The 25,910-nt window shown below is 40.8% G+C and overlaps 1 protein-coding gene across 2 annotated transcripts in view; it reads right to left on the reverse strand.

Moving 5' to 3' along the window:
• Positions 1 to 387: 387 nt before the first annotated feature.
• Positions 388 to 25,910, reverse strand: part of ppm1e (protein phosphatase, Mg2+/Mn2+ dependent, 1E) — a 33,185-nt gene continuing 7,662 nt past the window's right edge. The window contains exons 1-7 of one of the 2 annotated variants that reach the window (XM_077505923.1): positions 11,817 to 11,883; positions 11,499 to 11,620; positions 9,148 to 9,347; positions 7,525 to 7,713; positions 7,308 to 7,451; positions 6,554 to 6,647; positions 388 to 6,430 (exon numbers count right to left, since the gene is read on the reverse strand). In XM_077505923.1, the coding sequence (XP_077362049.1) occupies positions 5,628 to 6,430; positions 6,554 to 6,647; positions 7,308 to 7,451; positions 7,525 to 7,713; positions 9,148 to 9,213 (1,296 nt within the window). In that variant the 5' untranslated portion in view covers positions 9,214 to 9,347; positions 11,499 to 11,620; positions 11,817 to 11,883 and the 3' untranslated portion in view covers positions 388 to 5,627. Of the gene's footprint in view, positions 6,431 to 6,553; positions 6,648 to 7,307; positions 7,452 to 7,524; positions 7,714 to 9,147; positions 9,348 to 11,498; positions 11,621 to 11,816; positions 11,884 to 25,910 lie in introns of those variants that run through there. The other variant, XM_077505922.1, reaches the window with a different exon arrangement.

Here is a 25,910-nt window from a genome sequence, read left to right on the forward strand (position 1 = left end):
AGTAGGGAAAGCTATAAAACCTGCAGGACTCCGGCCCTCGAGGACCGCAGTTTGCCACCCCTGATGTATACTGAAGGCTTTTTTTTCCTTTTTATTTTTTTATAAACGGCTTACTATGCATGGTCCATTAAACCAAAAAAATAAAATTAAATCCTTACTGCTTATGGCCTTATTAGTTAAGGCATTTTTGTATAGTAAGGCTTTTTTTTTAAACGCCTTACTATGCATGGTCCATTAAAATAAATAAATAAATAAATAAATAAAGAAATACGACTTATTCTGCAACAATGGCTTTTCTTCCACTTTACAGTAGTCTGACGTATGTGCGTAGGATGATATTGATTGATTGATTGGACTTTTTTAATTGAACAAGAAAAGACAAAACTGTGGAGTTGTTCTCGTCTTTATATACATGATAGTTAGTCACCAGTTACAGTACACATGTATTATTTATTTACTGAGTATACTATAGGAACACATCATACACATACAGATTATTTCTTTTGAATACTTGCTTTCAACCTTAACCTGCACAAGTTCTTCTGGGGGGTCGTCTTCGAAGCGCGCACGGTGTCCACAGACAAACCCCCAGAGAACTTTTGTTTTGCCTCAACGCATTATTGCTTACAGAGAGAGAAGAAAAAAGCTTTCCCGTGTACGTAGGTGACACAGTGCACATTTACAAGAGGCGACTGAACTCGAGTGGGCTAACTCCCTTTTCTTGACGACTGTCGACATCTTAGGTCTAGTTCCAGTTTAATTTTGACCTATATGGGGCAGCCCATTGTTGCACTCAGCACTTGTCCTGACTCATCTGCGCAACCCATAAAAGCAATGTCGCAAAACATCCAAAAATAACGAAAACGCGATCCAACCGATGAAATGAAAGATGATCAATGTGGTCCAAAATCGAAGGAAAACCACCACTTCTGTCAAAATAAATCTCCAATGCTACCACAAACTTGAAGTCACTCTCACAAAATGACAATATTGGAGTTAGCCCATTCTTGTCCAGAGTCGCTAAGATGGTAAGAAATTGCTCCCATTGTCCAAGAATGAAGGCTTATCGATCGGCTGCGTACAAACACAATATTTGATATTCATATTTGTGGGGCAGTGCCCGTGGTGGAAAAAGTGCATCATTTCTTTCCAGCCTGTTTTTGTTTTCCCAAATGAGCTTCTGACGGACCTCCTTGTCCAATTTTTGGAAATTTTCTTTGGCAGCAGTTGCCATGGAAACGGCAGGGATCATTGGATACTACTCAGATGGTTTACATCTTTCGCTGAGAAATTTCCATTTAATTTTGCTTTTTGTTTTGTTTTTTAAACCATATTTGAGAGGTGAAGCCTTTTTGTTGACAATATAGAAATACCGTATTGCATGGAAAACGGGAGCAATGACAAAGTGATTTGAGGTGCGTTTAGTTCGACACTGCTCATTTTCATCATGAAAGGCTAAACATGAATTGTTTTTTTTTTCCTTTTTGTTTTAACAGCACGGCAAGAAAAGGATCTTGACATATTTATTTATTTAAGCAGTATTATTCATTTCATAATGAATACAAAACTTCCTTTACTGATAAATTCACGGATGATTATTAGTAGAATTGAAAAGGGGTCATTGCAAGATACTGTGTGCTTTCAAAATAAAAGCCGACTAACTACTAGTATGCGCTACTCACAAACGACGGGCTCGTCGGGCTTTCTATGACTCTTCCAGTCTCGTCGTTGAAACTTCCAGGATGGCACCATGACATCTGTAGTTTGGCCTGTTTTCCTGCCGCTTCTCTGAGGAGAGAGGGGGTGAAAGGGAAGAGAAGTGGCAGGAAAACAGGCCAAAAACCAGACGGGAGGAGCACAAGTGGAAAAGCCCGTTCGCCCCAAGGTTTTTGAGAGTCGTCCATACCGTCACATGATTGGCAAAATGTGGTTTAAGGCGGATAAAAAATAAAGCTGCAGATATGTTAACCACAACGTTTGACTGATTATTAGTGGTAATGTGAATTGGACGTAGCAGCAGGAAACAGTGACAGACTGACGGACAATTTGTCCACATTTGTTTTTTTTTCACAGAACCCAGCAAAGCAGGATATGGCTGCTTTCACATAGCAATCAAACATGTCAGCATTCTTGCAACACAAGGCAGGAGGGGATAAGTGACTGTTGCGTGTTACAACCGTGCCGGCATAGCTAAACACACTCACGCACAGTCGTGAATTTGTCACCAGCTCTGAAGGTGGAAAATTAGGAGATTATTGGGGGGGGGAGAAAAAAAATAAATCAAATGACCTCCAGAAAATTTATTTATCCAACTGTTAATTCAATTAATTTTGGTAACCCGATTTTGTTTCAGTGCTCCTCATACAGAACACAGACACAGGGACAAAAAATATCTTTATATAAAAATCAAAAATTTTTTGGCTTTATGTGCGTCTGATACTACCTTAGAAGATGGAAAATTCCCAGCTTGACTTCTTATAACGCGCGTTTATGTTGGTACAATTTATACACAACAATAACGAAAAAAACAAAAACAAAACTGGCATTTTAAAGGGGCTTCTGATATTAACAGAAAATTGATGAGTTGACCATTCGAGTCACCATTCGAGTCTGTATCTGTTCAAACAACTCGGCAAATTACAGCTTTGAAAGGCAGCGCAAAAGGAGTCAGATACAAATTCTCTGCTTTGACTTGATACCCCCATTTCTGCATCCATTTAAACAGAACAGCAACACAGGAAAATTACGTTTTTACAGGAAGTGATGACTAAGCTTTTCATACTACCTCCAAAAGGTGGAATCAAGCACGCGAGAGCTACGTATTAATAACCACAACTGTACTCATCCTTTGTGTGAAATCAAATGACCATTTCATACAAAAAAAACAAAACAAAAAACTAGTAAATACAAAAATCCATCAAATATTAATGCAGCTATAATAGGAATTAAGGATATAATACAGTTTAATTACATTAGGACAATTAGCAGGTATTTAGCATAAGGTTGTCGTGTAATATCCAGAAGGCGTCATCATATTAATCTATTAGGAGGATTACATGTGCTTTGTTATTTGATTTATGAATTAACGCAGCGCCATGGATCACACGGCAATTGCCGTTAGCTCTGTATTAGCATCGCAGAGGAGATATTAATACCGTAGTTTTATTTACAGACAAGAACCCGTTGTGCTAGCTAGCTTAGGATGGTTAGCAACCAAAACATGTGCAAACAATGTAAAAAGATGAGCTGAAGGGTAGCTTATTATGCATACAGCTAAGCAAACGACTTAGCTCAGCAAGAAGACTGGAAAACCGGAGAGCAAAAAACAACTTGGACCACTTTGCGTTGAAATTTGAATTGCTATATTAATATGACTACCTGGAGAGGCGAGGTGGCTAATTGGCTTGTCAGTTGCCAGTCATTAGGCACACTTAAGACAAATTGTTCTGGTATCATTGGAAAACAAAAAAATACACCTGGACCACCTACACCTGGTTGATATTTCAAATGCTAGGTAGCTAGCTGGCTAGCTAGCTTCCAGCTGTTATGCTAGTTGAAGACATCTCGTTATCACTGGAAACTACACCAAATGTCGGACTATCCTTATTAATTAAGACAACTTTTCATACTATCATGGGAAAATAAAAATAAAAAATAACTCGAGTAAGCTCGCTAGGTAGCTAGCTGGCTAGGAGGTTTCCAGTCTTGATGCCAGTTTAAGACAACATTTCTTTGGAAAAGTGGCACAAATACGAGACAGTGACACTCCAGACTCAACGGTGCTGTTTTAGTACATTTTTGGGGAAGAAGGCTTTGACCGAAGGCACGTTTTCTGGAGCTCGCTGCGTTCGGCTGATAACAATCACGTCCGCCGCCATCCACGCAACACCCAAATCACCCTTTGTCCTCTCCCAAAAAGCCATTAATGCAGGGGCTAAATCTGCATGGGGGGAAAGCATGACACCGCATCTAATCAGGTAAGTGAGTACTAATCTTCCGTAATCCGCCGTCTAAGTGCTCTTATCTGTAGACAAGCCGCGAGCGGATAACGGGCCGGGTCAAAAGTGAAATGAGAGAGGGGTCAGTTGTACCGGTGCCACGAAGAAAAAAAAACCTGAAAGGAAGAAAGCATCCTCCTGATGAATGAAAAGCCAAATTTTAAAAACTCTCATGGGGAAACAAAAGGGAGCAACATGCTAAATTGTAAACAAAGGTTTTGTATGCTGTCTGACTCGAGCACGGCAGCGAACTTTGATGACTGAGGCATAGGTTAGCCGTAGCCCCGGCTAGCCTCCTAAACAACAAAGGTTGGGATTCAAATTCAATCCCTGAGAATCATTTGTGGGATGCTCGTTTATTAGGAGTAAACCCACACAAAAAAAATAAAAAAAATAAAAATAAAAAACTCTTGACATAGGAAGTTGGCCATTTTTAACAATTTTCAGGGTCCTTTAAAAAATAAATCACTCATCACTTTTAAAGTATATATCGGCACTGCCAAATGTTCATTTGTTTTGTTTTACTAGAGAGAAAATGCAGCCCCTGAAGTTGGTTTCACTTAGGAATATAATGTTTCTTAGGCATGTCTATCAGAAAGTTCAACAATTGAAAAAAAAAAAAAAAAAACATCTCGAGACAGCCATTTTGGATCTAAACAGCCATTTTAGGGCAATTTTCCAGGGTTTCATCAAACACTAACAGCTTGGTTGAGATTATTGCTACCAAACATAAAAAACGTCATACTTTATCTGGAAACGATTTAAAAAATGTAGGAAGGAAAATGGACATAATTTGAAACAAAAATACTAGACTGGTGGATGACACGGACAAATTGTGAATTTGACTATTTGTTGGAACATGGTAGTGACGTTTGATGATCGCCTTAAAACGCGAAAACTCGAAATGTGTGAAAAAAAAAATCAGAAATGCACTACATACGTTTGATAGCACGACTGGTCTTGTGGTATCAATTCATTCAAAATTTTTACAGGCATTGGCGAGCAATAGCCGATTTAAACGGTAATGCGAATACGAATGGATCGATGGTGAATTTTGCCAATCTCGCGCAATAGCACCTTGAAGCTATACAGGCAAAATGCAGTGCACCGCTGGGGTGCAACCAGCAGAGGCGCTGTTGCTTTTGTCTCAAGCAAATTTGCTGATGAAAGTAGCAGAACAAAAAAACAGGACGTTAGCCTTGGGAGCTAGATCCACAGGATGGCTATACAAACAACTCCTCCGGCGCAGCATTATTCTGCTCATTGACATGATATAGGAGTTCAGAACATTCACCGATAGATGCTCCCATCCCAGTAAAGATATCCATTAATTGATCGTTAACAAAGAGCAAAACCATCAGCGTGAACACTTTGTAGCGTCACGATGATGTGGTATACTTTGGAGCGAAGCTTGTGTTTGGTGCGCTGGCTGACATGGACTATTTTTTTAATTGCTTTTTTTGGGGGGTTTTTTTGTTTAGGGACAGACACCACCAGTCGATCGTCACGTTTCCCAACGCAACTATCTAAACTACCCAAAAAGAAACCGAAAAAAAAAAAAAAAAAGTTGGCTAGGAGGAGGCTAAACGTGAGGGAGGCGGATCCATCCGTGTTTGGGTTCGGTTGTCATCAGATGGCGTCGTCGCGAGGAAGTCGTGGCGCGGCCATATCGGGCCTCCAGATGGCGCGGAGGGGCAGCCAACCCAACGGTTCGGCCAATCTTCGGCGCCACCTGAGGTGGCCGAACCTGCGGCTTGGCCCGGGGACCCGGCCCAGCGGCGAGGCGGTCCGGCGCCCCAGCGGGTCCGTCAAAGTGCGGCGGGACCTGCGCCTCGGCGGGCCCCGCAGGGAAGGGATATGGCCCCCCGTGGCGGGCCCCACCAGGCTGAGGCTGGTTCTGTCCGTGAAGGAGTCCGTGCGGTCCTCGTAGGCGAGGTCGGCGGGGGCCGAGCACTGCTGCAGGGGCCACCCGCCGCGGCTTTTGCCCCCGTTGTCCGCCGCGCTTCCCGCCTCGCCGCCTCGCTCCGCCCTGGCCGCCGCCTCCTCCTCTTCCTCTTCCTCTTCTTCGGGTTCCTCCTCCGCCTCGGCCGCGACCTCCTCTTCTGGCTCGGCCGCGGCGGCGCCCTCGTCCTCGTCGTCCTCGGTGCTGGCGGGCGGCGGCGGGGTGCGCGGGTCCCGCAGGAAGACGGCGACGACGGTGATGTTGTCGCTGGAGCCGGCGTCGCGGGCCGAGGCCACCAGCTTGTGTGCCACCATGGCGGTGTCGCCGGCGTTCTCCTGCAGGTGGTCGCTGACCACGCGCAGCGCCTCGTCCGGACTCACCGTGTCCCAAAAGCCGTCGCAGGCCAGGAGCAGGTAGTCCTCCGAGCCGTCCAGCGGGAAGGCGGCGTGGTCGGCGTCCCCGCAGATGTACGGCTTGTGTTCAGAGTCGCCTGCAAAAAAATAATAATAAAAAAAAAAAAAAAAAATAAATAAAAAAAAAACTGCTTCAATTGCAGCTCGTCGAGACTTTCAAATCTGATTCGACTCTCAGGGGTTGCGGACGGGCAGATTACCGATGGCTCGGGATACCGACAGACTGCCGTTAACCCTCCACGTGCCGAACCAGATCACGCAGCCTCCCAGAGCTTCAATCCTTTGCTTCTCGTCCTGCAGACAGTTGCAAAAACAAAACAAAATAGCATTTTTGTTCAATATCATTATTTTGGATGTCATTTCTATTTTTGTTGGAAGAAATTAAAGAGTTTTGCTTGCAATCAATGGACATTGTGCTGCACCTTGTGGTGTGCATGCCATACACCACTAGGGGGCAGTATTATACAAACAGATATACAGAACATGTCATGTCAAACTAGCTTGGAAGAAACTTGTTGTAGTGAAAGACTACAAGATTTAAAAGACTGCAAGTCAAACTGTTTAGTTACTCAACAACTTTTAATTGAAGGAGATAACTAAATTCATGGTTCATTTGCCTTTATTTTAGCATAAGCCTAACCTCTAAGACCAAAACATGTATGTATATTAAAGCTGATATTTTTTTATTTTAATGTAGATTATTTTTTCTTTATTTTTTTTTTGTGTGTTTGTTAAAAATACATGGCAGGAGGACCTTTTAAAAAGTGGTCACATAGTAAATAAGAATCAGGAGGGGGGGAAAAAAAATATCCAATTACATTTTTTTATTTATTTTTTTTATTCAAATATGGTCACCCTACTCCAGAGTTAACCCGAGTCGAGTCCCCACGGCCATAGACGACACCCCGCCAGGAAGTGAGGACCCTGTAAAACATCAAAATGCTGTGCGTGTACCTCTCTGTCTGGTTTGTGCGGTTTCATCAACTCCACCACTTCTCCCCGGCGGACCAGAATAACCTGCGAGTCACCCAGCCAGGCCACGTGCAGCGTCCGGCCGCGGAGGAACGTCACCACGCCCGTCGTGCCGCAGCGCAGGTTCTGTCGGAGTGACCACATGCTGGTTTTCAGACACACAGAGAGAAAAAACAACAACGCGGCTGCAGGTAGTTACCTCCCGCGAGGCCTTCTTGACAAAGTGCTCGTCTGTGATTTTGAAGGCGCGGCGGAGAGCCTCGCCGGGGTCTTGGCTAAGGGAGTCCTGGCGCGCCAGGTTGACGTGGAGATGGTTGGCAGCGTAAATGGCGGCGTCCACGCCACCGTGTCCGTCAAAAACGGCGAAGAATGCTTGCTCTTCTTGATCCTAAACATACATTAGGATGCAAACTGGTGACTTTTTTTTTTTTTTTTTGACAATTTCAGTCCCTCATGCCAAAGTCACTAAGCAAAATAAAATTTAGTAGACAAGTCTATCACAAGGTGCCCTATAAAAAAAAAATAAAAAAAATCTCATAAACTAGAAAAGACACAAGATGTCAGCCATTTTGGACATAAGTGGCCATTGTAAAGTCATTATGGTTTCAGCCACTTAACTCATTCACTCGCTGCCATTTTCACAGAATCAATCCCTTTCACTGGTTTACTGGATTTTCACTGATTTTGCAAGGCCCACAGAATATTGTGTTATATTGCTATCAATACATGGAACCTACCAAAAGAAAGATTAAAGTCTCTTCTTTCATCAGGAAAAAAATAATATATTTCTATCTCTTTCCATTTTGCAGCAATTAGCATTAGAATATTGCTAAGTTTCATCATTATTCAAAAATATGTTTAAAACATTGGGGAAAAGATGCTGGTTGATCTCATACTCTGCTGCCACTTGCTGGCCGTTTGTGTAATAACTACCATGTCTTCAACCGTTCCTTGCAGTCGAAAGGCTGCATCAAAGCCTTCTGTATGCTCTAGCAACAAAACAAAACAAAAAAATGTATCAATATGTCTTTGGGACACTTAAAACATTCAAAACATAACATATTTATCCATTTTGGGGAGCAAATGAGTTAAGCTAGATTCACTTCGGAACATGAAACTCAAGAGACATCATGGGGTAGACTTGACCTGCAAAAAGTCTGAACAACCCATGTGCCATTTTGATTCAAAACAGACATTTGTGGGGTTAGGTTGACCATTTCCAGGGGCCCTTAAAATAGTTGAAGGTGGGAGGAGCATGTTGGCAAAGTTGTACAACAGGCTAACTCTAATATCTCAACTCTACGAGGAATAGTCAGCCTCACTTCTATTTTGAAAATTCAGATTCACTTTGAAACATGAAACTTGGTGGACATGTCAATCATGAGTAGACCTACAAAAAAAAAAAAAAAAAGTTTCGATAAACCATGTCTGAAAAGATCCAGGAAGTCTGCCATTTTGGTTTTAAGCAGACATTTTAGGGACATTTCAAGGAGTCCTTGAAAGACAAAATCATCCTTGAGCGTTTGTCCGATTGCTACCGATTTTGAATCTTAAATAAGGAACTATAATAAATCAAGTGTATCTTATGAAAGTCCTGCCTTATAAGAGACTCACAGGTACCCCCTTCTGGCATAAACACCTTCCACATCCGTTACATAACTAAACCTCTGAAAGCATGAGTCACTCTGCTTGATAAACCTTCCCAATTCCAAGACATTAAACCTTGAAAGAAAAAAAAAAAGAAGCTTTTAAGGCAAGCAGCCAAATTGCGGCACTTAAAAAAAAAAGAAAAAAAAAAAGGCAGCTGTGGCTGCTGCGTTACCTGAATGTTGAAGAGTGTGTTGAAGTCGGGGATGATGATGTGCCTGTCCTCCATCTTGCGCCTCATGTTCTTGATGGCGTGGATGGACGTCTCATAGTAGGGCTGAGGGCGGCGGCGGTAAGGCAGCTCCTTGGTCCACGCGCCGCACGTCTCGAAGAGTCGGTTGAAGATGAGCCGCGCCAACTTGACCGCCTCGATCTCTGGAATGCGTTGAAAAGGTTCACCTTGAAGTATTGCTGTTAAAATGGTTCTTTTTTTCAATGGGTTTTTACAGTCAATGGGTAGGACATAATTTCTATCCTAATTTACATTAGCCTGCCTATGCCTATTGCATTATATCTTAGCAAGAAGCCAGTAGCGTTTCCCTAGTTCAAAATGATATGGGTTTTGTTTTGCAAGTTGCAACTTTGGCAAATTTTATAACAACAAGGATCCTGGTGAAAATATGTACTTTTGAGGTTCTGAACCTGACCGGACCCAAGCCTGAAATTGAATAGGAAGTCAGCCATTTTGGTCTGAAACAACAATCTCTGAGCAAATCAAACTCCAGACCTGGTACTAGATCTCACATTATATTTTTTTTGTGTGATTATTGGAATATATTATTTCCAGGCCACATTATTCCTTTGTTAAAAAAAAAAAAAAAAAAAAAAACTAAGCAAAAAGTTTTCTACTAAATACTGTGCGATGCATGGACTCTGGGATCAACAAGTTGCTATGCCAGCCTGGTAGTCGTCATGGTAACGAAAAGTCTACTGTGCATGGCTTGTTTGCACAAGACAAGACAAAACAGGTTAAGAGTGGCAAGAAAAACTGTATAAAAATGTTGTGCCATAATTGTTGATCTTTAGGATATTTTGATAAAAATACCTAGGAACCGTTTTCAATCATGACAATGTCACCTTGAAGGACCACCTCTAGCGGTCAAAAGTGATGAAAGAGAACAACCTTTACTAGATTAAAGAGCGAGCGAGCGTTCTTTAATCCTTCTTGTGTGTAATCCCTGTTTACTGTACATAGAAAACAATATTTGTTCGTGTTTTTGGACGGATAATCCTTGTTTGCACTTGACCCACAGAAACGATCCCTGTGCAACAACCACTCCAGTTCAGTTTAGTTTTGACCACAATCACATTATTATTATTATTTTCAAAAGTGGTGGAAGGGTAACCAAATGAAGGAATGAGGTTGATTTTTTTGGGGTCCCATTCATTGTGGTTCCAAACGCTTACTTCCACATTTCTTGACCAATTCTATTACAAATTCAAAATACTTTCCATATTCCAAGAATTCACACATCAGTGAAATGCTACACTTTTTACAATAAAATGGCCAAATATTCCAAAACTAATATTCCCAATTCACATCTCAGATTCTACATTTCAACAATTCAATTCATTGCACAGCATTTCAGTTGAGCGTCAGCTTTTCTCATCTATTATGTGACACTGATAATCCAATTTTTTTTTTTTTTTTCATCTTAACGTTTTAAAAAAATTCATAAGAAACGATACGAAAGAGCAGAAAGCAGACTCAAAAAAAGTGTGCGTCACACTTCCTTGGTGGCCAATTTAGAAAAGTCCCCGTTTCCACTGCAAGTGAGTGACACACTTGTGAACGTCAAAAGCCCAGCGGGAGCCGTTTTACTTTTTCCGAGAGGCAGATTAGAGAAGTTCGAAGTTAAGCGTGAGAGAGGGAAAGAGAGCGAGAGAGAACGAGCGGCAGAGGCCATTAAGACTCGAAGACGTCCTACTAATGCTCGCTGCAGGTGAAACGGTCAAAGAGGGAAGATGGAGGACGGGGGAGGAGAAGCGGAGCCAAGGAGGTCGACTTCTGACTCCTTTGGCACTTTAATAAATTCCACAAGAGCACTTCAACAATTAAGAAGAAGGAAAACATGCCACAGGAGTGCAGCAAAGCACTACTTTTATATAAGACTAAAAGAAACTCCTCACAGATTTATCATAGACCAACACTAAAAATTTCAGTATACCTAACACAACACTAGGTGACGGCATCTGTTCTGTTCCGCTCGCCATTACAAGCCAGTCGGGAATTTCAAAATGTAAGCACTCTTACTTTATTGCAGTTTTATTTAGCTTAATTATTATACAGCACTTAACAGTTGTAGGGCATTTAAGAATGTTAGAACAAATGAATTCAGAATGATGTTATGATTCTTTTAAAATTAGAACAACTAAGTCAAACATTTGCATGCAAGCCACAACAAACGAACGAACGAACGAACGAAAGAGAAAGAAATTCCCACCAATAATGCTACACTGGTGTCCCTCAGAGTTCAATCTTAGAGCCACTCTTGTTACGTTACAATCATACACAGTGGGACTCACGTGGTAAGGGTCCAACTCCATCTTCCACGCTCTTGATAAGGTGGTGGATGGTGAGGTCGCTTTGTAGAATACTGTCCGACGTCGCCCTGGCCAAGGCTGCCGCCAGCGAGCATGGGCAGTTACTGTGGATTTGGATACGGAAAAAGACAGTTAACATCTTCTGACTTTCAGGGATGTACAGTACAATGCAGAATCTGTGACGCTGTGGGATTGTGGAGTTGTCACCACAAAGCAGAAAAAAAAATTCTATTTAGTAAATAACAGTCGTATTAAGATATATTAAAAGGTCAGCTGGTGCTACTCAAAACAGAAACCTACTCTTTGCAGAAAGTCAAGTCACGATACAGGAAAGCCAAGATGGGACTTTGGGAGTATGGTGCGGGTCTCTCCCAGAATTCTTTCCATTCATAGAACAAACCCCCCTACCCAACAGAGGGGGCGGATGCTGAGGCCAAGACATCCGATTGGCCCAAGTAGTCCCCGAGGAGACGACGGCAACACACCAATGAGAGCTCGCCGGAGCCTGTGCATCACGGACAAGTCATGTGGTGCGTAGGAGGATTAAAAGAAGCGGCTTAATCTCAGCAGCCCGGAGCGCACACCGAAAATCAGACGTGCATCACCACGTAGGAAGAAATGTGTATACGGGAAAATAGGATGCATATGCATAACAGTAAATATGAGAGCTGACATGAGAGGCAAACATTGGATTAAATATTGCACTGTTTGCATCTCATTAACAAGCGTCACCAAGATGGCAGATGGACACAAATGCTGTCACCACAAATCACCACCACGACGCACGATGATACTGATCGCGGGTCTTGAAGCAATGGAGGCTAAATGAAGGACATGGAATGAGGAAACGCGGGCTAGTGAAGCGAGCACATGATTTTAGCACATCAGTATACAAGAGTTTAGTGAGGCTAGTGAAGTTAGCTCATGGAGTTTACTGATGCTCGCAGCTAGCACATGAGTTAATCCGGGCTAGCCAAGGTAGCACACTGAAAAATAGATTTACACACAATTTCACGGAAAAAACTCTGTTTTATCTGTTTTGTGGTATTCACGCTACCATAGTAAATTGAAACGCAATGCATTGTGGGATTACAACTAGCAGAAATGTGCTCAAATGTGTATAGTGTGAGCCACAGGCAGAATGAAGTGTGCCACTGTTTAATAGTTACGCTTCCCTGAAGTGTGTTTGCAATGTTGACCCACATACGACAACACTGAGTGAGGCAGTGACCTTTTGGACAAAGCCGTCACGGACTGACAGTGGGGTCGTTAGTCTGCGTTATAGCCTGCGAGTTAACTGTTAGCTAACGCCTCTCGTCGCAGTGCTTGGATATATGTCAGCTATCGGAGGCTTTAAGCAGACATATTTTCACAGCTTAAACGTATATGGTTAAAAAAAATAAAATCTTGTCTGTTATGTGTCAAATTTATATCATTTTATATGGCTTAAAATGTTTTAATACTGTATAGTTCTGATATGGTTTAATTGTTTGTAGAATCGCACACAGGATCTGTGTATAATGGCGTTTATTGTATTAGCACATGTATGCTGAGGTTAGCATAATAAGTTTAGCCAGGCTAGCAGCTAGTACACAAATTTACTGAGGTTATCAAAGTTAGTCGAAGTTTATCCAGGTTAGGGAAGCTAGCATGAATTTATCAAAGCTTGAGAAGTTAGCAACTGTAATTACTGGCTTAGTAAAGTCAGTATAGGAATTCAATTTAGCCTGGCTGACTAGTCTAGCAAGCTTAGCATGTGTTTACGAGCCTGGAAAAGTTATCTCAGGTTTACTGAGCAAAGCTCAGCAGACTTTACACGTGTTTATCTTAGGCTAGCACAGTTAGCATGAGTTTAATTAGTTTAGCAGTAGCATTAGAAAGTTTATCAAGGGTTAGCACACCATTTCTACTTTTCATTAAATCCAAAAGTTGTCAAAATATAACGCTAGTTATGATTATATTTTTTGATAAAATTGTCAACAGCTCTGAGCTTTTGTAGAATTGCTCGCAGGGTGGCATCAAAAGTCGTTATCCATATGTTCCCACCCCTGCAGTTTTGCCAAACTAGTCAATCCCTGACTGATTAAACTTAGAGCGCTCCCATGATGCTTTGCGCCGCATTCAGGAGGCTGAGAGTACGTGTTCGCCGATGACTCATGCATGCGGCGGTCATGTTTTTTTTTTTTTAGCTTGATTTTACCCTGCAACGCAGCATCAAGGTTGTTTCCACGGCAACAGAGCCAATTGACAGACAGTCAACCATGTCAGCTGTCCTCATAACACCACGCCGGCGTTATTTTTCGTCTTCGTACCGACGCCAAGAAGCGGAGGTGACGGCGTCCTCAAACCCCCCCTCCCCACTCTCTTTCTCTCACTCGTTTCTCACTCCAATCAATCAAAATGTGATTTTTGAAAAGAAAAACAAAGAGCCATTTGTTATTTGTGTGTGCAGCAGACGCCGGGGGTTGAGAGAACACGCTATTCTCAAGAGGCGGGATTACATAATTCGCAGAGGGCCAGTTCGTCTTTTACAAAAGCGAGTCCTTTAAGAAGGCCGTTAGAGGACGTAAATGAATTCATTTGTATACACGCACGCGCGTGCACGCGAATGCACACAGGCCATGTGGTGCTTTGGCATCTCAGAAGATGCAAGTGTGGACCACAACAATAGGTACACCAGCACAATTAAATGAGATTAGCAATGCAACAGATGTATTATTACCATTTTATCTTTGCATTTTTTAAATTTATAGAATCATATTTATGTACGTGTATTTTTATAATCTGACAAAAATGCTCAGATAGGCTTTTGCTTATTGTTAATATTAAGTTAAATACCTATCCCAAGTTGTAATAGGTTTTATTTCATATTCATATAATATTTTCAACTTAAAAAAAAAAATGTATTAATTTTTTTTCTTCTCTGATCAATCAAAGAGATTAAATTAAGTTCATATCCTAGCTATCTTGTCGTTTTTGTAATATTTCTTGTTTTATTTCACAGGTATATATATATATATATATATATATATATATTTTTTTTTTTTTAAATGTTATTTAATAAATAACTCAACTCAACTTTAATATGAAAATAAATGTGCACAAATTTGTTAGCAATACTCCCTTCAGTCAATGAAGGACATAAATTGTATAAAGATATACGTTAAATATCTATTTATTGATTTTATAGATATATGTTTAACTGCTTAAAATTGTATTTAGTATACATCTAAATTAGTTGTTTTAAATTGATTGTGTTCAATTAAATCAAGTAAAATATCTCTTCCTAGTTATAGTCTTCAATTAGAATAATATTTATTTATTTTTTAACATAATTTTTTTTATAAATATTTCATTTAAAATTTCAACAAAACAAAAAAAGTTTAAATTTTAAAAAATGTTTATTTCTCGACCAAGAAAATTAAGCTAAAACCCCACTATTGATCGATAATTCTACTACCGACTAATCAGATTATTGACGAGCCAAAAGTAAACAACATTATGATTGTGTTAAATGTCATGTGCAAGTCAGTCTTAACAAAAAGTCCCCCCCCCACCCTTTTGCTCTCTCAGCAGTTCTATTTTTAGGCGCACCTCTGGATGTTTGCAGAGCTCGGCTGCTGATGTAACACTCGAACGGGTGTGCAAGCCTCGACGGGCCACCGCGTTGCACTCACAAGTTTCACCTGCTTTCACCTTCTGTTTGGACCAACCACAACTTTTTGAGCTGGCCCACTGCAACTCGGCAACAAGAAAAAAAACCTTGAGGCGGGATTACGCAATCAGGCTACGCACCAGCCAGATTAGCACGGAATTGACGGGAGCCGATACAGGGAGCGGGCACCCTGCCGTAACCTCAAATTTGCTGGTCCATGACATGTCTGTGATTTTAAAAGGACTTGTAGAAGAGAAATATCTAGGTCTAAATTCCCTTGAGTGGTCACTGTGACACAAAGTTGAACAAACATTGAGATTTGTCCAAACATGTTCATTTTTAGTCCTCAAAAAGACTCCCGCAATGCAAGCGCCAACTAATGCCGAGGAGGACTTACACAAAAGTCAGATTTAGTTTGCCTCTAGTATCGTGACTGGTATCGGTGGCCTCCAAAACTACTTAATGCTTTAAAATATGGAAATTAAAGGCCCGATACATTAGATACTAAAAATGTGTTAAAGATAGCTAGTAACAACTCTGAACTGTTAAAAAATATCACAATTTTAACAGCCTTGCTGTCCATACAAGAGAAACAAATGTCAATTTGTAAGTGCTAGCAGACGCAGCGGCATGAAAGTGACTCATTTATCATTGATGCTACCTTATGACGTAAGCCAGCGCACTCGACAATGCAGAGGAGCACCTTGTGGCTGCCAAGAGGCACGCACGCGAGCGTCGCCACCAAACGCCGCCGCCGGCCTCTGATAAATCGTCACAAACATTCCAACTGTGTGCTCAGAACCCTAGACCAGCGGTCTCTCCTTTAACATTACATTACATTTTTTTTTTTTACTTTAACTTCTTATGGCATGGTACAAATAGAATAGAAAATCCTCCATTGTCTTTGTATGTTGCAGAAGAGATGCAACAAAAAGTGAAACGACAAGAATGAAAATAAAATGGAAAAAGAATATATTTTAAAAAAACACTAAAGCAAGCAAGACTCAATGATGCAGGTGAATCATCTTATAAGGGGTCCTTGTGAAAAACCACAAAGTTTGTGAACCCCTGCTCCACACAAGTGCAAGCCTACCGTTACGTAATCCTGGCGGCACTCGGGTCGAGCCGCGGGCTGAGAATAGCTCGCATCCAGCCTCGACTTTTTAGTCCTCCACAGAACAAACGTATCATTTCCACTTTTTGCTGCTGTTTTATGGCCGCAAGCTCCACAAATATGTTTAACGGCTGGGGGGGTAGCAAAGTACTTTCTTCCTTACTGTAATTAAATACATTTATACGCCTTACTTTGTAAAATTAGGTTTGTTACAATTTGTTTATCTGATACTATCTACACAAGTAAATAGTGTGTGTCCAACAAAAACGACCAGGGCAGGAGCTAGGGGTGTTGCAATAATGCTAGCAGCTACGACTAAACACACAAGGTGTGGAAAACAGCCCATAAAAACAGTAAAGCTTGGATTGCATTTTCACTCATTGAGGCAGCACTTCATCACCAAGAAAGCCCTGCATCAACTAGACTTTAAACCAATCTGATCAGCTGGAGGATATTTATCATTTTATACAAAATCGGTGATCGTCTGTAATGTCTTAATTTGCCCGATCGATCAATGATGTCACTAATTGGCTCTGCGAAATAACACCTTACATGTTATATCAAATGTTTATGAGTGTTTCTTTTTTAATAGTGTTCCCTTGTTTTTCACTGGGATTAGGTTCCACAAAATACCCGCAATATATGAAATCTGCAAAGTAGTTAGCTTTATGTTTTACATTTATAATACATTTAAGGCTCTAAAACTCCTCACCACAGTTTATACACTTTTCTCATCAAGACATTTACATTTTCTCACATTTCTCCCGTTTAAACATCCTCAATGTTCAAAACTTTGTAAATTTTATAAAATGGGTGCATTATTGTATTAAACAGAAATGCATGCAAAATTGTAAAAAAAAAAAAAATCAAAACGAGATCAGTGACTGGCGGGAAAATCCTGACCGTGTAAATCCTATGCGGAATTTACCCACCGGAGCTGCTTTGCATTCATGTCACCTGCCAGCCATGCCAAGCATGACTCATCATTTGAATTACGACCGTCGTGAGCACACGGCGGGGGGCGAGCTGGCGATTAAGCGCGCCGCGTCCCGGCAGCTGCAGGACACGAAAAAAGGAGGACGCTGTACACTTTTTTTTTTTTTTTTTTTGAAGGTCACCGTGTTGCTAAAAATGGGGCCTACTCTCAAGAGCTGGAATTAATGAAGGCGCCGCCTTTAGAAACGCGATGTGACTCACTGCTGGAAAAGACCAGTGAGGCTCCATTCCACTTAGCGCGCAAACAAGCCTACATTGAATTTTATTAATATTAATATGTCAGCGTAAATGAACGTTTAAAAAATAAATTGAATGTCAAATCAATTTTAGATAAGCGGTTAAGAAAATGGAAGGATGGATGGGATATAAAATTATATAAAATATTAAAGGAGACACATACAGGTGCAATGATTAATCGACAACTAATTGATAATCAAATTAATGGAAAATAACTTTTGATAATCGATTAAGTTTAAAGGCCTACAATAATCCAAATCCTCCTGTCTCTCAACAGTAAATGTTCTCAGATTTCTTTAGTCCACTGAAAATGGACTGATTATCATTGTGTTGAATCAAAATAAGATATTTATGAACATCTACTTTAACTTTGGAACGTAATGATCAATATTTTTTAGGGATTCACGATAATATCGGTGGCCGATAATTATCGACCAATTTGACGTCAAACAGATAAACCAGATAATAGAGAAATCTGCCGATAATTAGCGGCAATTTGATTTCATACAGATAAACCAGATAATAAAGGAATCCAGCAATAATTATAGACATGCCACGTTGGTCCATCTGTTGTGGTTGTGGCTCATATCAATAAAATTCAACTTCATGGTGCTTTACATACACAAACATTGTGCAAAGTTTATACAATGTTTCAATGTATTTGTTAGACTTATAGTAGGACTTGAAAGCATATTCCTATAAGTTACTTTTGCAAACAATTATCGGCTTATTGGTGATAGACATCGGCACCTCTAAATTATTGGTTTATCGGTATCGGCTGAAAATAGCATTATCGTGCATCCTTAATATTTTAGTCAATTTTGTGACATTTTACCAAACAAAACAATCATGACAAAAATAATGTTAATACATTAATTTGTTTTGTCATTTTGGGAGAAAAAAAAATACTGTTTCTGAATAAAGGGATGGAAATTAAATCATTAGTGGCAGCCTTATATGATACATTCTTCCCACAGGTTAAAAGAGTTTCCATGTGCCTGCTTTCGTCAAAACACACCAAACATTAAGAATTACACCACCCTTTATGATCACTATGACAACCAGAGTCGGAGGTAGGGGGACTACAACCAGGCTAGTGGCTACTGCTGGCCCAGGTGTGGGGAAATAGTCCCCCAAAACAGTAAACCAGGAATTGAATTTTCAGCCATGAAGGCAGCACTTCATCACCAAACCATCTAATTCCAACATTTCTAAGAAGAGCAGATCTGCAGGGGGCATGTGGCGAAACACAGAAAGACAAGAAAATGAAGTTTTACGTTGGATCAACTTGATAATTTTGTACGAGGCCTCAATACAAACGCTTGCTTGCAAGTTTTTGTCAATGCATTCAAGTGTTTTTCTCCTCTGCCTTCCTCGCACAAGTCCGGACAGGACCATCGTAAATTCCTCGAAAGTGACTCAACAGTAAACATTAGCAGCACAAAAGCTAATGTCTTCACAGCATGACTGACATGTTGCGTTGCCTATAAATGTGACCAGACTGTGCTAATTAACATTCAAAACTTGCTGTTAATCCACTATGGTTTAACGTGAGTTGAATTGAGTGGATGTAACTAGTACTACTCATCTTATGTACATATGAACACTATTATTACATATTATTAGCCTATGCTAAACAGTTAGCAATCACGAATAGCATTAGCGTGCTAGCAATCCATCTAAGGTAAACAAACACTACCATTTAGTTTACACATACATCATTATATCTACATTAAACATGTAACAGTGTCAAGTAATGCTTCAACAATAGCCCACGAATAGCCCAATAGCCTCTTAGCTACAATGAGCTCAATAACTTCCTGTCCACTGTGTGTGTCTGCAAAACAGGTCCCTGTAGAAACATGGATGGCAGCGCAAACATGTTTCCGGCGCAGCGTCATTTTCAGTCGACTTATTTTTAAAGTCGACTATTTTGCCCCTGCCCTACTATAGTTAATTACAGATTTATTTATTTTTTTCCGCCGTCCCAAATAAAAGCGCAGGATTCGAGGCCTCTGCTATAGTCATGCAAAGTGTTCCAGGAAAAGCAGCGTACAGTACACCAAATACTGGTCAACTTCCAGCCACAGAGAAGCAGGAACTCGGGCCGCTCTCGGTGGTAATCCCAACGAGACACTCTGATTAAGGGATTATTCCTGCCACTAATTTCAAAAGGATAGCCTGGGATAGCTTGCCACCAGCACCGAGACAGCCAGAAGAAGGAAGGAAGCGGCCCAGACGACAGAAATAACCTCCCAAATAGAATACACGTCTGGCATCCAAAACCTCTATTTCTCTATATGTGTCCATGCAGATCCAGTTCTCCAATTGGCTTATAAATTCCAGTTAAAAATATCCATCAATAAACTCGTATGGGCCCAAATTCTGATTCTCCAAGTCAAAATTGAAGATATAAGTGCACTTCAAAAACCCACCACTAGATGGCGCCAGTAAGAATGTTTGCCAACTGCCAAACAGACATCACAGAAGAAGAACATGGACAGACGATGCATTAGGAACAGTCATGTTTTCTGCTTGGATTTTTTGTCTTAATTTTTTTTATTTTTTTTTAAATACTAGACTACGTGCAATTTCTGCAGAAATTGCGTGGGAATGCTGAACTGAATGCTAATACAGGGAGTCATTGAGTTACGTCGTACGCGACCTATGCTGTTTCGACTTTACGGCTTCATTAATTTCCCACCTTAATCACGCAATTTGAAAGTTATTTAAAGTTGTGTTGTTGTTACCTCCAGCAACGGACGTCCATCGAGCAGGTCGGCCTGCCATCAGGAGCGTCACATTTCCGTGTTGAAGCTTGAATTAGCTCCACTCTGCCGTCTGTCTGCAATGAACGTCCGTGCGGAAACACCAAATATTGGTTCTGGCTCTTCCTGGTCGCGCAAATATGTTTTTTTTAAATTACTGTACAAAGTATTTCGATGTACATATTGACTTTAACGTGAAATCCGACTTTGCTTTCAGCATTCCCACAACAATAGATGACTGCTGATTGGTGATAATTCTCCCAGGGTCCACAGACCAGGGTTAAAATAGGTCAACTAGTTTAAAGCCCCGTTTATAAAGTAGAGTAGTCCAGATATAGCCCCAAGTATCAAGCAGGGTAACCCACTTTAACTGTGGACATGGTCTAGGAAGAAGGCTAATTCAGAGTGACTGTTAGCCAACATTCAGGCATTGAAATCCTTTGCAGGAAAAGTAATGGGTGGCCTTCAGTTTTTTTTCTAAAAGCTGCTCCAGAAAGGCCCGCAGAAGCCTGGGAGGACGTGTGTCTCTCGGGGATCAAATCTCCCGGCGTCTTAGTGCTCTGATTAAATCATGAAAGGCCAGCAGACAGACAGACACAGACAGACAGATGACAGCGTGAGAATAAAAAGAGGACTTTGACAAAGTCAAGTTCCTTGACAACAAGATGCTACCAGACAGCACAATCATAGGAAATAGGCGAGTTCTGCAATAAATAATAAAAGATAGGTTGGGGGGGTGGGGGGGGGGTGGGGGAAATGCAAATTGAAGAATGCTGAACTGTGAATATGCAGATGATCTTTTATCTGAAAAGAAAAAGTTCTTTCAATTATTCAATTACCACAAGGGGGAAAAAATAGCCAAACTTGTTTCAAATAACGTCTGTCATTTGCTTTTTCGGACGTGGAGACAAAATCAAGAATAGATTAAAATCGGAAACAATTTTTGTGGGGAAAAAAAAAAAAAAAAAGGCCATTTCGGTCTGCTCAAGTGTGAAACTAGTTCACCTTGAAAAGAGGTCAACTCATTGCCATCCACGTGGGACGCATCAACTCGTCTAAATCATCTTGGATGCTGAAATCCCACCTGAATCCAGATTGTTGCCGTGGTGAGACACATCCCAGCATGACATTGCTCTTTGGTGGTGGAGGTTCTCATGCATACCAGATCCACCACACCAGCACATACTGAAATTCAAACTGAATTTGCTTCTCCCTCCCACTGGTCGCTGAATCAGCGGAGGTTCGTGTCTGCGGATCTCACTCTGCTTCATCTACCCTTCCTTTCTTTAGTTTTTCTTCTGGTCCCTTGAGATCTCCCTAATCTGTTGGAATTTAGAAGTTTCTGGGGTTGGTGAAAGAGGCCCACGTCAGATGTCACCCAACTAGCTGGATGCTAATGGCTAATGTGCGAATGAAAAGCTCAGGGCTTACAAAAGGTGCTTACAATGAGACATAATGTCGGAGACCTTTGGGTCCAGGTTGTCGGCCTTCCCATCTGTCACTCGCATTTAGTCCAAATCGAGGAAAAATAACCGGCGGGAAAGCAAAGCACTCATTAACTTGTTCAGGGTGCAAGACCAAAAAGATAACAGCCTGCAGATTGCCCTCATTGCACTTGATTTAGCCCAGAGTGTACCGGTACATTGGACTTTTTGTCAGACTATTGACAGTGTTCTCTTGCTATGACGATTAGGTATATGCTCAAACGCAAATTGCAGCCTTGGAAAATTGCATTGGACCACACTGTGATGTCGATTTGAATTTGATTTATTATTCAGCCCTACTTCAGACACTTTTTTTTTTTTTAACTGACCTATGGTTTCATTCATCACACGTCTTTTCAGGCATTAATGCTATACTAACAAATTCCAGGCTTTTGAATTATTCCGTTTGTTTCTAACCTGCTCCGTGTGGCAGGGATGAAAAAAGCTCGCTCATTTCCCAAACGGCCTCAGGAGTTAAGAGAGCAGGTGGACATTTATGTTTGTTGCATTGGCGTCCGACCGCCTGAGGAAATCCTCATTAAGTGAGCCTGTTGGTGCTTCCCCACAAAAAGCGGCCTTGCCCTTCAAACAGAGGACACAATTCAGATTTGAAGGTGTAGGAACTCAGTTAAAACAAAACAAAACAAAACAAAACAAAACAAAACAAAACAAAACAAAACAAAACAAAACAAAACAAAACAAAACAAAACAAAACAAAACAAAACAGCAAAGTGCATCCCACAACACTTACATGACTTTTATTCTTTTCCAGGTATAAGCCATCATTCAGATATATATATATATTTTTTTTGTGACACGACAACTCAACTCACATCACAACAAGCAGCAGTTTGGCAAATATTATCTAAAAAAATCTTCAAAAAGAGGCAAAGACAACTGCTAGCTTAATGCTAACAAATGATTGGAAACACCATCGACAGGCTAACAAATAGCATCTTTGTGGCTACAGTATAACAACAAATGTAGACAATACTCCCAGGCTTATCATTAATAATACTGCAGCTTACTGAGTCACATACAAAATATGAAGCGTCTTGTATAGAGTTTTCTTTTTCAAGATTGTCGCATTAAATGTAGTGGATCCACACAGCGGGTTAAGTACAGTGCCACCGGTTGTCATGACGCCACAGCAGAACTGTCGGCATTCATTAGCGATGTGGCACTTTTCACACTCACTATAACCTTAAGCGTGTGCGTGTGTGTTTGTCAAGGGAACACTGGAGGAAGCCGGATCAACCCCCTGCAGTAGGAGACGCACAAGAGAGGGTCTCCTCTCTATTATTTTTCACTAGTGTGCAACTGTGCATGCTCACATCTTCCTATCTTGGCGGTTATTTTTTATTTTTATTTTATTTTTTTAAGAGAGTTAGCAGTGAGAATATTTTGGCTCGTTAGACCTGTGTTTCCGTCACCTTTATTGTGCAAAGGCACACATGTCAAAAAGTTGGGCTTTTGATCGGGTGACATTTCCGAATGAAAGTACAGTCAATCTCGATTTTTCTGATGAATCCGTTCCACAAAGTCTGACTAAAACCGGATGGTACAAAATCCAAAGCAATATTTCCCAAGGGAAATAATGCTAATTCAATTCATCTGTTCTAAAATGCCACAAATTGTAACAAAACCTTTTTTTTTTCTTTTTTTTTTTCATTATTAATAAGCCTCCCGGTCTGCTTGGCAAAACTCTTCCGTCAGTGTAACATCTTGTCAAAGGTGAGGCCTTCAAAATAAAAGCACACTACTATAACAACAGTTGCACTACACTATTTGTCCTAACATTTCGCAGTTGAGCTAAAACTACTTTGTGTTCACTTAAAACCGCTGGGTCAAAAAATTGGACCAATTTTGGTCCAATTTTTTTACCCAACTTTGGGTGGTTTTGTACAGAACAACCCATTTTTTTTGGACAAAACAACCCCAAAAAATGGGTCGCTTTGTCAAATAAACACAGAGTTTAATTGACCCAAGTTACTAGGTCTGTTCAATTTTTGACCCAGCAGTTTTAAGGGTATAATTTTTTGGGGTTGCTTTGTACAAAAGAAATGGGGTGTTCTGTACAAAAGAATCCAGAAAATTGAGTTAAATTGACCCAAGTTAGCGGGTCGATCCAATTTTTGACCCAAATGAGGCTGTTTTTGACCAAGCATTTTAAATAGTGCACCAGGTGGCCCAAAATTGTGCTATTCAACTTCATGCTTATATTTACTTGCATCGTGGACACAATTGACGAAATGCTTTGGAAGGAGGTGCATCGATTCTGGGAAATTTTGAAGCCAAAAATCAAAGCATAAAAAAATAAAAAATAGTCCGTGAATACGGAGGCTCCACCGTACAATGAGCCTGCGTTAACTACTAGATTCTATTTATAGAAAAAGACACCAGATTTCATACTGAATGAATCTGCTTTAACACAGGTGTTACTCACTGATCACATATTGTTAAGCAATGTTTTCATAGTTTCTCTCCGACTTACTACTACGTCTTGCGTAACAAGTCCCAAAAGTCACGCACAATAAACCACACAGTCTCATGCACGATTTCTTGCTGTTGCAACGTAGCGTTGCGTTTGGATCCAAACCAGAGTTTTATTCACAAGGCCTCAACAGCCAAAAAAGAAAAAGAAAAGAACGCTTTAGGGTGAGCAGGAGAGTGCATCATCTCGCAGCTCCCGACAAGATAAAACTGATAAGTGTTCTCCCGCGATAACGCGTCCTTGCTAGTAAGGGGAGGCACACCTAGCTAGTGCTGTCACTATCGGAATATTTTTAGAATCTATTAATTATTCAATCGATTAGTCGACTAATCCGATTCATTTAAATTTTGCATTAAAGTGTATAACAAAACCATTTCCCCCGATTACTGTATATTATCCAGTGATTGGTGTTTATGTCATACTTTGTATTTGTCTAGTGATTAAAAAAAGGGGGATTGAGGTTGTACTATGTTACATGGTTTGGTCACTGTTTTCCAAAGTAAAAATAGATGTTTGCAATTGTCTTATTTGGATTAAAACACAGAAGATCATCATTCTTCTTTCATGAAGGATGACAGAAATCAGGGGACAATTACTGTTGATATGCTGACATCAGAGGATTTGGACAATTTTAAATTTAAAAAATGGCTCCAAATGATTACTCGATTATTAAGTTATCGATTAATTTGATAATCAACTAATTGTGACAGCTCTAGCTATCCTAGCTATCACTAACTGACAAATTCAACACAACGTTAATATTATGCTTTCTTGAGATGAACGTTTGCAACCAGCTACGAAAATTAGCATGTCTATGCTAGCAAGGAAAGCTAACTCGGATGGCTAACAGCTCGTTTACGCTCGGATGTTACTTCAAAAGGTAGCAAAGAGTTATGCAATGTCGCAATATATTTAGCGTTTAAAAAATGTGTTTCATAAAGTAACTTACGTGTCCAAACATAGTTAGGATGTCTTAGGATTAAGCTAGCGGAATTTCGTTAGGTTTGGTTAAAGATTTTGCTTCTTAAATAAACAACGTGTAATTCTCTTATATTTTATGTGTGACTTTTAAAGTAAAAGCATTCCAAAACGATCTCTATATCGCTGACTTTCTGGAACACATCCCCTTCGATAAAGAGCGCTTAACTGTAGAAGCTAACAGGTCTTTCAAAGCACATACATGAACAGTAACACCACTGAAACTCATTGCAAAAACAACACCGTCCATCAGCCGGCCTCCGCATCCATTGAACCGTTGAACTCTCCTCTCGCACAACTCTATTATTAGCCGTTCAGCCCAGAGACAAACGAATGACACGTCGGATGATTCACCAGACCTGCTGCCTACCGACTCGCAGCGCTAGCGAGCCGTTAGACATCCACGGAGGCCCAACGTGGGGCCCGTCAAGTCTGTTTGGGCAGCTGCAGATGGTCGTGCCAAAAACGTTTTCACGCATGAGGCAGAAGAAGCCCCACGAGTCACGAGGGAAGGACGATGAAGTGGACTGCGTAGGGAGATTACTGAGAAGATGGCAAGTCGACTCAAAACGAGAGGAGACGTTTCTGGTTGATTCACGGAACGTTTCAGGTCATTTTTCGTGGGTAGTTAAGAAGGGGATGCAGACAGACATTCATGTTAAATAAGA

Source organism: Festucalex cinctus, chromosome 18 (genome assembly GCF_051991245.1).
Source record: "Festucalex cinctus isolate MCC-2025b chromosome 18, RoL_Fcin_1.0, whole genome shotgun sequence".
Classification (NCBI taxonomy): domain Eukaryota; kingdom Metazoa; phylum Chordata; class Actinopteri; order Syngnathiformes; family Syngnathidae; genus Festucalex; species Festucalex cinctus.